Raw genomic sequence first — 12616 nt, forward strand, 5'->3', positions numbered from 1 at the left:
CCTACCGCTAACATGTCTAGCTCACATTATGCAAAATGCTTGTCTGTTGTGCCTGTACATGGTGGTGTATTTATTTGCTGGCACGTGTTGGAGTTCACTTATTAGCCAAAGGAGGTTTTAGAAGAAATGCAAAGTCCTGAATGATTGTAGGTGATTTTCGACATATCACTGTTTTTATCAGTTTCATTTGACAGCTGTGCAACTTGACAACAACAGCAGTTTTAGGCAGCTGAAGCCTTTTATCACTGTCTGTGTGGGTCCATAGTGTACCAATTCAGTGAAGGGGGCATTTTTTTGTAGTTTTATCTAAACTCTAACACATATTTTTCATACTATAGGAATCGGTTTTAATCTTTTCTTTTTGAAATTCACATTCCTTGTCTGTTAATATTTGCACCCCTCTCAGCCATCTAATTTTCTATATTCTAACTGTCGTGATCTGAATCAGATATGGACAAATACAGATTAATGAAATTGCAGGAGGAGAAAACAATAGGGGGGTCATTGAATGAGGCTGTGTAAACTGAGTGACCAGAAAAACAGAATCCAGTATGTTTAAATTATTGTTTCTAACACCCATGTCTGAGGCTTTAAACCTGGATGTTGTGGCATTGGATTGCATTTATATGTGATCGCACATGTTCTGCATAAAATTAAGAACTGTATGACGCAGGACTTCACAATATATCAGCATCAACATCTCTATAGTGACAGTAAATGTAATGTGAAGAAAAGCAGTTTAACTCAAACACATCTTGCTATAATTTTATTTACTGCTTGATATAAAAAGCAACTCATACAGTTCTTATTTTTTTAAGACAGACACTGACAAAACTAAATTTACTCAGATTAAAGGATTCTCGGATTCACAACTTCATTTAAAAGACAAAGTTTGTTGATTTATAGACAGTGAAATGAACGAGGAACAGATGAAAAACACTGAAACTGAGGAGTTGGTCTCAAAAAGAAATGCAACATTAATTGGAAATATTTCAGCCACAGAATAAGGTGTTATTCTGCCAGCAGCATCTTGCAGTTGTTGCCAAAGCAAAGCAACGTGGCTAATTTGTTTGACTATTTAAATCATTGCTTCAGAACCACCACAAATGCGGTTATTCATGTTATCTGGGGAAAATTCCTGTATTTTTAGATGTCTCAATATCTATTGCAGAGGAACAATTTTTCCAATATCATGCAACCTAATTAGATATTTTATCTTTAATATATTTAGTTAGATTGGCACACATTCCCGACATTACATTTCTTTCTCTTTATTTTAGTCCAGAAGTAGTTAAAATTTTATGATCAGAATAAATACAAAGAACGTATTCTCTGTGTCTCCAGTGGTGCAGTGGTGGTCCAACTGCACAACCATACAAAGTCAACACACAAACAGCTAAGTGGGCTCCATAAAAACTGGACAAGGTATTTATTTAGGTTATTGTGTTACACTGCGTTACATCATAGAACTGTTTCTATGTTTCCGGTCACTCAGTCTACATGCCCCCCAATGATGGATGGTGGTAAGGGAGCATAGTTTTCCTCTAAGCCTCTTGCTTCCATTAGAGCAGGTGTGAGTGTATATATAGCCGGGGATACTCCATCTAACGGACTCATAACACGGGGTTGAACTGTGTGTGGCGGTCCTGACCTGTGGCCTTTAAACAAGAGGACAAAACAGGCTTCTCCTTTCTGATAGCGACTGAGAGTCACAGGGATTCTGAGTGTCTTTACAGTTAAGCCTGTTTCAAATGCCACTCCTGACTAATATTATGGGAAAGGCCAAATCTATAGCTTGTGAGGAGTTCTGTTTACGAAGCATTTAACTTATCTCTAATGTTTTTTTTTAGTATGTTCTGCAGAATTTTTTTTTACAGACAATTCTTATAACTACTGCTGGATTTTGTCTAAGTAGTTTCCTATGAACAGGTCCAAATATCTTTCAACATCCCCGGATCTTTTATAGTCAAAAAGTCCAGGCTTTTGTTTCCTCTTCTCATGAACTGTTACAACTTTCTTTATTCATGCCAGATGTCTGTCCACCCACCTGTAGCTCTCTGAAGTCAGCCGCTCTTCTTTTGACCGTTTCTAAAAGACAAGAACGCATCTTGGCTCTAATCACAGCTGAATGTGACTTTTACAATCAGTTTCAAAACTTTTTTGATACATTTAAAGGCACCGTATGGTTTGGCTTCCAGTCTAGTTCCTTATGTTCCATAGCACGGCATGAAAGTTTTCCAGAGTCTTTTGGCTGTTTTAGTAACTCATTTTATTACCTGTGTAATAAACACCTTGAGTCTGGGTTAATGTGACTGATTCATTTTAAAATTAAAGCTAATATTAATCAAGAATATATTTTATACCTAGATCATGACATTTTTACTTTTTAAAACTTTGCTTTGCTTTTTAAATGATCTTTTTCCTTTTCCTTGTCTTAATGTGATTTTTTTTTTACATTTTCAACTATTTTTTGTTGTAAAGCACTTTGTTACTTTATTTAGAAATGTACAAAAATTTTATATAGAAATTCCTGTAAAAAAATTGACGAAACAATCTTAACTCGTGGCTCAATTTACGTCATTTTTATAGAACCATATCAAAAGGTCTTCATCAGGACTTCTAATCCATGTTTTCTGTAGTCTCACATTGACTGCACATCATTATCACTTAGCTAAATTCATTCAGGTAAAAAACACTGGCTTGTTTGTATTTCTTTAAACCAATCGCAGTCGTCTTAGGTCCTGCTAAGCCCAGGATGCAGTGATGGTGCCGTCTTAAAATACTGACAGAGGAATTGTTTTGGTGAAACATTTGCACAAGAGGCTAACACTGTTAGCACTGTTCACTAATTCACTGACAAAGAACTACCAGGGTTGCCTTACTACATGATCTAAATTCTTAGCTAAGCTTGAAGCTTAGTTGTAGTTGCCCAGAGTGAAAGGGTTTTTGTAAAATGTGAATTTGCGGAAAGGGAAGAAAACGCCACATTCAAAGTGCTTCCAATAGCAAGCTTATAGCCGAAATCTAAATCTAGTGAATCAAACTATGTTATTAGTAAAAATAAACATCAAAGTTGATTCTTGACTTTGTGAATAAAGGTTCACAAATGAATGAAAACTCAACGTCCACTTATTGGCTTGTTTCTGTGGCTTTTTTATGGATAGTATTGAGTTCAGATGTCAGTAGACAGGAAGTTGCCACTGTCATGGGATCACATATAAAATATTTAGCCTACTTGGTAGCTTCTCTCAAAGTCCTTAAGTTGATCAAAAGTGAAACTGCACATCGTCAGAGGACACGAATCTGTGCCAGCAGGAAAAAAAACACTGAGGGGGGAAAAACAGGCCAGTGGTACAGTAGTCACTTAATCAACAATGTGGTGAGTGCAGGGGAAGTGAATAAGATGATGGGCGGGGAAATGGAGAAATTGTCGGAAAGGGTCTTTCCAGAGTTACCAGGAAGCTTCATGCTCTCAGTTTCTCTGTTGTGTCTCTGTTTTATTTTCCCTCTTTCCCTCCCTCCTCATGCACGTCGCTTGGTACTGAAGCGATGGAAATCCCCGGCTTCCACAAAAACGAGGCTGTTCTCACAGAGCAACACTTTGTCTCATCAACTCCTCCCTCATGCACTATCTTAAGAATGTACACATACTCCCTTCACCCACCAGCACATGCTGCGTGTCACTCACTCATGCACACACTTCACATTAACAGCAGCATGCAGCGCCCTGGCCGAAGGCGGGCAGCACAGTCTGTGGATATTCAGACGAATGGCAGGAAGATCAGGCAGGCCAAAACCCCAACTTCCCCTCTGCAGCAGCAAGATAAACTGCCATTATAGCGGTTATGTAACCCAAGTGTTTAGCCTGCTGCTGCTGCCTGACCTACCCTGACATCCCTCCAAAAAAACACCCACCCAAAGATCTCTAGGAATGAGCGCAGCTGTCAGTTTCACTACTGTCTGACAGATTCCACCGTGCTTTTTGTTGCTGCATGCCCAGTCTGTGGGCTGGATTTTGCATATCCAGTGAGGGTGATGAGAGAGCGGGATAAAGTGGAATGACTTTTCAGTCATTAGCAAGAGGTTATCTCACTCTGCCAGAAATAGAAACGTGATAAAATGCAAGCCGGGGGAAAACAAGACTAGACCAGCCTGCTAGACTCATTGTCAGGCCCGATCATATCAAGCTACATGTGTTTGTGTTTCCTTTACATGTCTTTGATTGAGATGATGTCTCTGTCTTATTCTGGTTTGCTAAGTATGTAACATATATATGAAGTGAAGGTTATATAAGGGGAAAATTCTCTGCAAGAAGAACGTACAGATCTCTATGTATGTGTGCACTTGTTTTTTAAGTTTTGTGCTGTTTCAGCCCGTCATAGTCTTTTCATTATCCCGACCAATTACTCCTTGTTTACTTTGAGCTTTCTAGATTACTGTTTCCTCCATTTTGGGGGGCATTTTTCTCACCACATCCCTGCCAGTCCTTTTGCAAACATTATTGTTTTGTCTAACCCGCCTTTACTTTTTCAGCCATGCTTTCAACTCTTGCAGTCTTCTCTTTACTTTAAGTGCCACTCCCATCATTACCTCTGCCAAACTGCCTCAGATCTCATGTCCTCGTTTATCCTCCTGCTTTGCCACCATAGGTGAATATCTGGAGAATGCTGGCTGCTGTGTTTTTCTTTCCTCAACAGGGGGAGCTGCGGACGTTTCTCAGCAACACGCGGCTGTCCCAGTTTCCTTAACTTAATGCTGCACGATTCTTGGGCTCCAGCCAGCTCTGAGGCAGCCGTTACATAAGAGCCAACATTTTTTTTTCCTTTTTTTTTTCCTCTGTTTTCCTGGAATTTTAAACTCTCCACTGATGTGTGACCTTCAGTGGTAATTGGCAATAAAAGTGCAGCAGACACATCTTCCAGGAGACAGTAGCAAGTGGCGCACCTCAAATTAGACATCACACAGCAAACAAGGAGGGTCATGGGAAAATTAAGGATTTACTTTGGGTGGTGAATGGAAACTTCAGCCAAAATAACACCTGTTAATTGTTTGAGGTCTGCCTCCGTTACTGGGCCAAATTTCTGTACACTACTACACCCCAAAGGCTTTCTTTGACTTTACTTGTGTGACTTCCAGGTGAGAATAGAGAAAGCAGTGCTCACTGTGTCTGGCTATATTTTTGGGAAATTAGTTGAGGCTCTTAGCTGTGTTATTCTAAGTTGAGAAATAGTTTGATTACTGGCAGCCCTTCCAGAGGAGATACAACACATTTTCTTGGTCGTTGAGATCGTATGACTGCCACTGTCTCTCCAAATGCCCCGAAGCTCATTGTGTTTAATTGTCTGGCGTTACCTCTGCTGAGATTTTATCACATGTTCTGGGAAACATCACAAGTAGAACTGATGCTGGCAATTATGGGGTCAAGCCGTTCATATGACGCATCTTTTTACACCTGACAAAAAATGACAGTAGAGCTCTTAACAATAGCTAACATAGGAAACGAGGTCAGATTACGTAGATGACAGTAATTGTGTTCCACTGCCCGAAACGGCGGTTAAATTTTGCGCTAAATTAGAAGATCTCAGTGATGGATGCTGAATATAGCTTCAGCTGCATGCTTGATGCATCACCCTTTTTCTGTGGAAATCAATGTGTTGACGCTAGAGGAGGCTTGATAGAGGGAAATTCCTGTCCAGTTGCACAATTAATCAGCATAAAACAGCGTGACTGAGTAACAGAGGGAGACAAATGCCAGTGTTAGCTTGCATGTTTGTTATTTCGTGTCTGACATTTGTTGCCCCCTCTGCAGTGAGGTTTTGTGTGCGTGTAAAAAGTTATTTTTATATTGTTTGTAATTTAAATGTGTTGTTGCGAACTGAAGCAGCTGGAATATGAATGTACACTATAGGCTATAGTCGAATTAAATTTATTTCTGTCTTCATTCATTTAAAGTATTTAGTACTGAATTGACTTTCTATTATTGTTCCAAGAAACTATCGAGTCATTTCATTCATATTTTATTATTAGGTTGGAAAATTGATTTTCGTATATTATATACTTTATCTATTTACATTTATTTTACTTTGCTCACAGTAATAAAGCCACACAACAGACCACAAGGGTAAATACTGGTGTTTTAATTGATTTCATTTGAACAGTTTTTCTGTGGATCTCATTTTGTTGGTTCCATTAATTTTGAGTATTTACTGAAAATTAGTTGTTTTTGCAACTTACTGCACCTCTGTCCATAAAAGCCAGCATTTACTGTTCAGACATCATGAATTCTGCTGCTAAATCAGATGTTATTTAATGATCAAGGATTGTTTTTTTTTTTCTTTAAATTACACTGTTGTAGCCTTTTTGTTCAGAAACTTTCCATTAGTGTCAGTAGTTAATCTGAGCTGTATTGTCTTGCTATGATCAAACAGGTTGAATAGCTGCTGGATTACAAATAATTCTTGTGTGGCTTTTATAAAATAGCTATGAATACAAATGTGCATATTGGTACTCAAATGAGTGTGCATATTTAACTTTCTGTTGTGTTTTACTTCTTGCTTTTTAAACTAAATGCAGTGTCATGCAGGGGATAGGCAGCAACACTTTGCTGCAGGAGGTTAAAAGGGAACCACAGAATACTAAACACACCGCAGTGCTGCATTTGAGCCAGCAGTCTATGGTTTAGTGAAGGCACAGAAGTTTTTTTTTTTTTTTTTATTTAGTACACAGAGCTTTTGCTTTCTGCATCAGGTTAATGCTGCTTGTTGTCCGTGCTGTGTCATCAGGCTAAACCCCATGAAACTAATAACATGAGACACACATTTTAACAAATCACCACAACATTCCTTGTCTGCTTTCTCTCTGCCTCTGGCTCTTTAAGTCACACACATTGATGATGTCCAGCTGTGCATGCTATTGGTAGAATGCTAGATACAGACAGATGCATCAGTAAGTAGCTGTCTTTAGGAATGAGAAGGTGACTAGCTAGAGTTTTTAGGGAAGGTGGAGGCAGAAGCAACACGACTAATTCAACACCTTCTAACCTTAACTAACTCCATCCTTTTATTTCCAATCAGCTGGCTCCTCCACCCGAGCCTGACGTCCCTGCCGAGGTGTGTTTAAGACCCATACTGGCCCGCTATTCGCTAATATGGGGTCACCGCTGATCACAGATTATCATGCACTAACTCCATTCCATTATATTTGTGCACGGTGTTTAACATATCTTTATCTAAACGGATAAGAGTCCTGACCCACCGTTATGTATTTCCTCTTTCGACGGCTCCTTCATGCGTCACCCCCCATCGATGCTGCCTCTGTGGAACTATTATGCTACATGTGTGCCCTTGTTTGCACACTGCCTCCCACTTCTTCACTCATCCATCCCTCCCTCCCTCCCTCCGTCCTTCCTGCCTCTCATTCATCTTTCCTTCCAGCTCTTTGGTTTTTGAGCAAAGTCCAATTTCCTGCTTTTTTTTTTTTTTTTTTTTTTAGTGGGATGGTGCTGATGGTGAGGTTGGGGGGTGGTTTGAAGTCATGGCTGCTTTTCCATGCCAGATTGGTGCTTATAGTGTGTGTCAGTAGCTCACAGCTCCATTATGTAACCTCTACTCTTTTTATTTTTTCTTCCCCTCTCTTACTCATGGCTTGTGTTTCTCCCCCTCCGGCAACTTGTCGTCCTCTTATGTAAATAATTTAGGCACTTTTGCTGCTGTGAGTGTAAAGTAATGAGGGAGTCATCACATGCCAAAGAGTGCAAAGCTTAAAATTACCCACGTTGGATGGTGGGCATTTGAGCCTGGTGTCGATATGAAATTTTAGATGTTTCAAACAAGCAGTAAAATTAATTGTTCTGTAGATGTTCTCGAAAAATCAGTCCTCCCTTGCATGAAGCCTTGCATGACTTTGACTCGACCTCACGTCTTCCCCGACACAACCACTTCCCTCTTAACTGCATGATCGAATTTGCACCCAATTTCCTGCATGATATTAAAGTAACTAATTTGCACTGTATTAACACCCTGTTTTGTTTTCTAATTATTTTTTATTTAATTATTTTTCTTATTTTAATGCTTTCTGCTAACTCACCTCACCTTAAAGGAGCTTGATCCCAACCAGCCACTGAAGCAACTGGAGGATCAAAGGAGGGTAGGTAAAGAGTTTGGTTTGCTGTGCTCTGGTGCAGGCCTCCGTCCTTATTGATGGTCGACAACTGACTGACTGCTTCCACAGCATGGCACTCACTCACTCACTCACTCCCCTGTCAGTTATACGATATGTAACCTGTGAGGGACATCAGCGGGGGGGACGTTAACTTTGGTTTTCCATCTCTTCTTTGATGGCTCGTGATGTGTTTGCCACAAAAGGGATCATGTAGTTGACAGTGCAGCTGTGATTTACACCAACCCAACATAGAGCAATGGTGAATGCTGCATTAGCTGAGATGTGAGAGGTCACCTTTGATCACTGGTCACTGAGGTCGAAGGGCAGAGGTCAAATAAGAAGACTGTGTCTGTTTCTGTGTTCTTCCAAAATATACGTCTGATGAAGCAATGCCTTTGTGGCTCAGACAATTGTAGCTTTTCGTTTTTGTGCATTTTTATTTTACTTGAATTTATACAAAATTTCTCTGTGATACAACTATTTCATTACGCTCATAAATAAAGAACACTTTCAAGTAAAGCCATTGTAATCTTAAGAGGAGATAATGAAGATTTCAAAAAATTATTTTGCAACAAGAGGATCTATTTTTATTGTTTATTTTGTGTATCCTTGTAAACTGTTGTGTTCTATGTTGAGAGTTTTTATAAGTAAATCCCACTTAGAAAAACCCTCAACATAGAGCACATAATGTTAAACTATTAGTGTAAATTCTACATCAATGTCATAGTAACTTTGGGTTCCAGCTCCATTTATAAGAACAGAAACTGGACTGCTTCTCCTAACATCTGTTTTTCCTGCTAGGGTGAGGCTCTGCGACAGATTTTGGTCAATCGGTACTATGGGAACATCAAATCTGGGCCGAGGAGAGATAGCCTCACAGCCTTCAGCAATGGGCCTCTTACATCTGGATCGCAGGGAAAATCACCTACAGGTGTGTATGATGAAACTGTACCTTTGTGTCAGTATGATTATGCTCATAGATATAAGATAAGATGACTTTGAAATGATTAAGCTGGGGAAACTGGGTCAGTGCTGCATCAGACTCGGCACAATGTGCAACAAATCAGATCAAAATAAAAATAATTTGATTTATGTCACAATTCCAAGTATACGGCATCCAGGAACAGATTAGTTTTGTTCTTAAAAAGAAAGGAAGCCTATCAGCTTTAGTCATGCAATTCAAATGTTACAAAAGCTAGAATGAGATGAAAGAACCTGCATAACTTGTATTATATGGTTGCAGCAGCCAGTCAGGAAACAATCTTATAGTGAGTTCTGCAAAGGTTTGGGATTTTTTTAGCTGCCTTAATGCCAAAGGGAATGTTTTGACCACTGCAAATTATTTAATTTAAATTATTGTTTAAATGAAAAGATGTTGTTGTTGTTTAAATGAAAAGATGCACCAGAAATATTTAAAAATCATTTTTTGATTTTGTCAAAATGCTTATGTGTTTTTAGCATAAGTTAGAAAAAAATCTTTATAGTAGGTAAGTTTTGTGATGTCATGATAATCTAGTCAGACTGATCAGTATAGATGTCAGTATGGTGTGAAATAATTGAAACTAAATTTTACACAAAATATTCTTTCCCTGTTTACCTATTTGTTATCTAGGATTTGTTTTTATATGATAAATCAATTCATAAACTCTTTCCAGCCACATGTTAGTTTGTTTTAAGTTCCTGTCGTGCTGGAAATGTTTGCCCGTTAGCTACTCGGATTTTAAAGAAATGCCAGTGTCAGACGTCACCAACAGTTTCCAGTGGGTAGCATTACACACAGTGTGGGTCGAACACACATATTTTGTGTATGTGTTGTCTTCACAATAGCATATTTACAGGCCATAACAGAAAACAGTTACTATTACAAACCAAAGCGACGTTGCCGTTTCTCCATTTCTCAATCTTTGCTCAATTGAGACTGACATTCACAAATCTGCTAGATTGTTTGTAAGTGGCATTTATTCATTCCAGTGAGTCGTTCTGTCTCTCACCACAGAGATGACTCATATTTCATCTGTGATGCCTTAGAACAGAGAAAAAAAATAGATCTTATTCACAGTCGTGGCCTTGTACTCCATTAAGCCCTTGGACCTCGGCTCTGTCACTGAGCATAGTGGCTCTTCTCCTCAGCATAACGCCGGCCGGCCGTGTTGTTGCCAGGCGACCAGAGAGCTAAGCTCCATCTAGAATGGGATGTGTTGTTGATTCAGTGGCTCGCCAGCCAGCGATGGCTCTGATGGGTGCTGTAATCTCACCAGTTCTTCCCTGGCTGGCTGTGGTCGCCAGCAGCAGCAGCAGTAGGATGGATTAGAGATGCATGCAATGTTGTGTTGTTAGTGGTTTGCAGTGGGTGTATAAGAAGCACACACACATGTTGCTCAATGCATCCATCATAACCTTCTCTTTACCAAACGGCATCTTACATAAACCTGATCTAAGCAACCCTTTTTAATGAAAGCCACCATAGGTATAATTTTAACATATTCATAGCATTTCTCAGGTTTTTCTTATGTTTTATTGAAAATTTGAACAACTCTGGAGATGACTGAACTAGTCTATAGCTCTTTTCAAGCTGGACTACCTGTGACTGTGTGTGATTTCAGAATGACTTTCCCACACCTAGGTTTCGTGTGGTGCATTCACACAGAATAACCCAAGTCTGTGTTATACTTGAATTCGCTGGCATTTTTCACAGGCATAATGCTACTATTTCTAGGTTGCCACATAATAACTGTTGAGCCTGTTGAGAGACGACAAAAGGTTGCAACCATCTCATCCTTCTTTGAGATTTTAATCTTCTAATTGTTCTTAGCTTGCTCTTTGTGAGACTAGTTGACCGTGCCATGCAGCAACATGAGCTTCCTGAATTGTATCTTCAAATGTCCATTGCAGCTGCTGTAATTTCTTGCAAAGAAAACAGAACTTATTTTACAAATTACAGACCTGGCAGATATGAATGGGATTAAGATCACAGACGACTTCTGCAATTATTACAAGTTACTATAGGGATAATACTTGCCCTGTGCAAACAAAGCTATTGAGTTGCAGAAGTTTGAAGTTGTGCTGATTAAATGGCAGTTTTTACATTGAGTTTCCTAAGTTTGACAATTAATGGATCGTTTTCCATGGTACATTTAAAAAAAAAAAATTTAAACAAGTGGTCTATAGATAGAGCGCTGATCTACTAAAACAAAGATAATGTAAATGCTCATTTAAGTTCTTCAGTTTTGGGTCTCATTTGTTATGATTATTGAATTTTAGTAGATGCAAAAAAAGCAAAAGTGACACTTTTTTATACCAACCATTGGCCACCCTACTAGTGAAATGTCGGTATTGTACGACCACTAATACCCCCCAGCAATCATGTTTAGTGTCCTGCTGTCTTTGTTTGCTAAGCTAGCTTAGCGCATTTCTACAATTAACAGTTTGCACCCATTTATTTTTCAATTAGGATCTAGATAAAGACATCCATCAAGCTGCGTAAAGTTTGACATCAAATTATGCATTAGATAGTCAAATATGATAATACATTGTGACCCATGTTCCATTATGTAACCTGTCTGAAATGTGAATGCATCAATATTAATGTAGAAGATAATCAGTTTCACTTCTCTGACACCAGTTGTCAGCTCGGGGGTTGGAGGTCGAGGGGAGCTGAGTTTGGCAGAGGTCCAGTGCCACCTGGACAAAGAAGGAGCTTCTGATCTGGTCATTGACCTCATCATGAATGCCACTAGCGATCGGATCTTCCAGGAGAGCATATTGTTAGCCATCGCACTGCTGGAGGGTGGAAACACGGTCATCCAGGTAAGTGGGGTTACTGGGTTCAGAAGTACACAGCGCAAACACTGCAGCCGAAGGTGGGTGTGAAGGTTCAACACTTACGCGTCTAGCCTGCAATTAAATAGGAGTACTAAAAGCCTTGCCTGTAGGGAGGCATGAGCAGAATCTCAACAAAGAGATGTTATCTCCGAGTTCAAAGCTGTGGCCAAGAATTTGAGTTAACACTGTGTAGCTGCTACACTGCTGTCAAAAGAAAAAAAGGGTGACCAAGGATGTCTTCGGGGAAAAGAAAAGATACTCAGTTGTCAGTGTATCAGTCTTGTCATATTTTGTGAGGTAGACTTCACACCGAGGTGCAGAAAACATCCTGACATGTTTGAACTTATTGACATTTTATGTTGTGAAAAAAGGGAAAGTGAGCACAGGCCATGAACCAGAAAGGAAGAGGAACAGTAGTCTGCTGGGAAAGGTCCAAACTGTGCAGCCAAACACGTCATCACGTTCCCACAGACAGCCAGGGGTTGCTAAGGCAACTCTAACTCCTTGCAAACCTTACAGAACACAGGTTAAGAGGGGAGAGAGCCACTCTGTTTGATACTGCATTGTTCTAGCTTTGCCTGTGTGTCTGTGTGTCTGCATGTGTGCACTAGAATATATATGTATATGCATTTTT

General features: G+C 39.5%; 1 protein-coding gene across 15 annotated transcripts in view; it reads left to right on the forward strand.

The window, feature by feature from the left end:
- itpr1b (inositol 1,4,5-trisphosphate receptor, type 1b) overlaps positions 1 to 12616 on the forward strand; it is an 87539-nt gene that overhangs the window by 38832 nt on the left and 36091 nt on the right. For 6 of the 15 annotated variants that reach the window (XM_035948898.2, XM_035948896.2, XM_055010755.1 and 3 more), the window contains 4 exons: positions 7074 to 7109; positions 8098 to 8145; positions 8962 to 9091; positions 11783 to 11967. In XM_035948898.2, coding sequence (XP_035804791.1) covers positions 7074 to 7109; positions 8098 to 8145; positions 8962 to 9091; positions 11783 to 11967 — 399 coding nt within the window. The remainder of the gene's footprint in view (positions 1 to 7073; positions 7110 to 8097; positions 8146 to 8961; positions 9092 to 11782; positions 11968 to 12616) is intronic. The other 9 variants (XM_035948897.2, XM_035948904.2, XM_035948906.2 and 6 more) reach the window with 2 other exon arrangements.

The sequence above is a fragment of the Amphiprion ocellaris genome, chromosome 5, assembly GCF_022539595.1.
Source record: "Amphiprion ocellaris isolate individual 3 ecotype Okinawa chromosome 5, ASM2253959v1, whole genome shotgun sequence".
Lineage (NCBI taxonomy): Eukaryota > Metazoa > Chordata > Actinopteri > Pomacentridae > Amphiprion > Amphiprion ocellaris.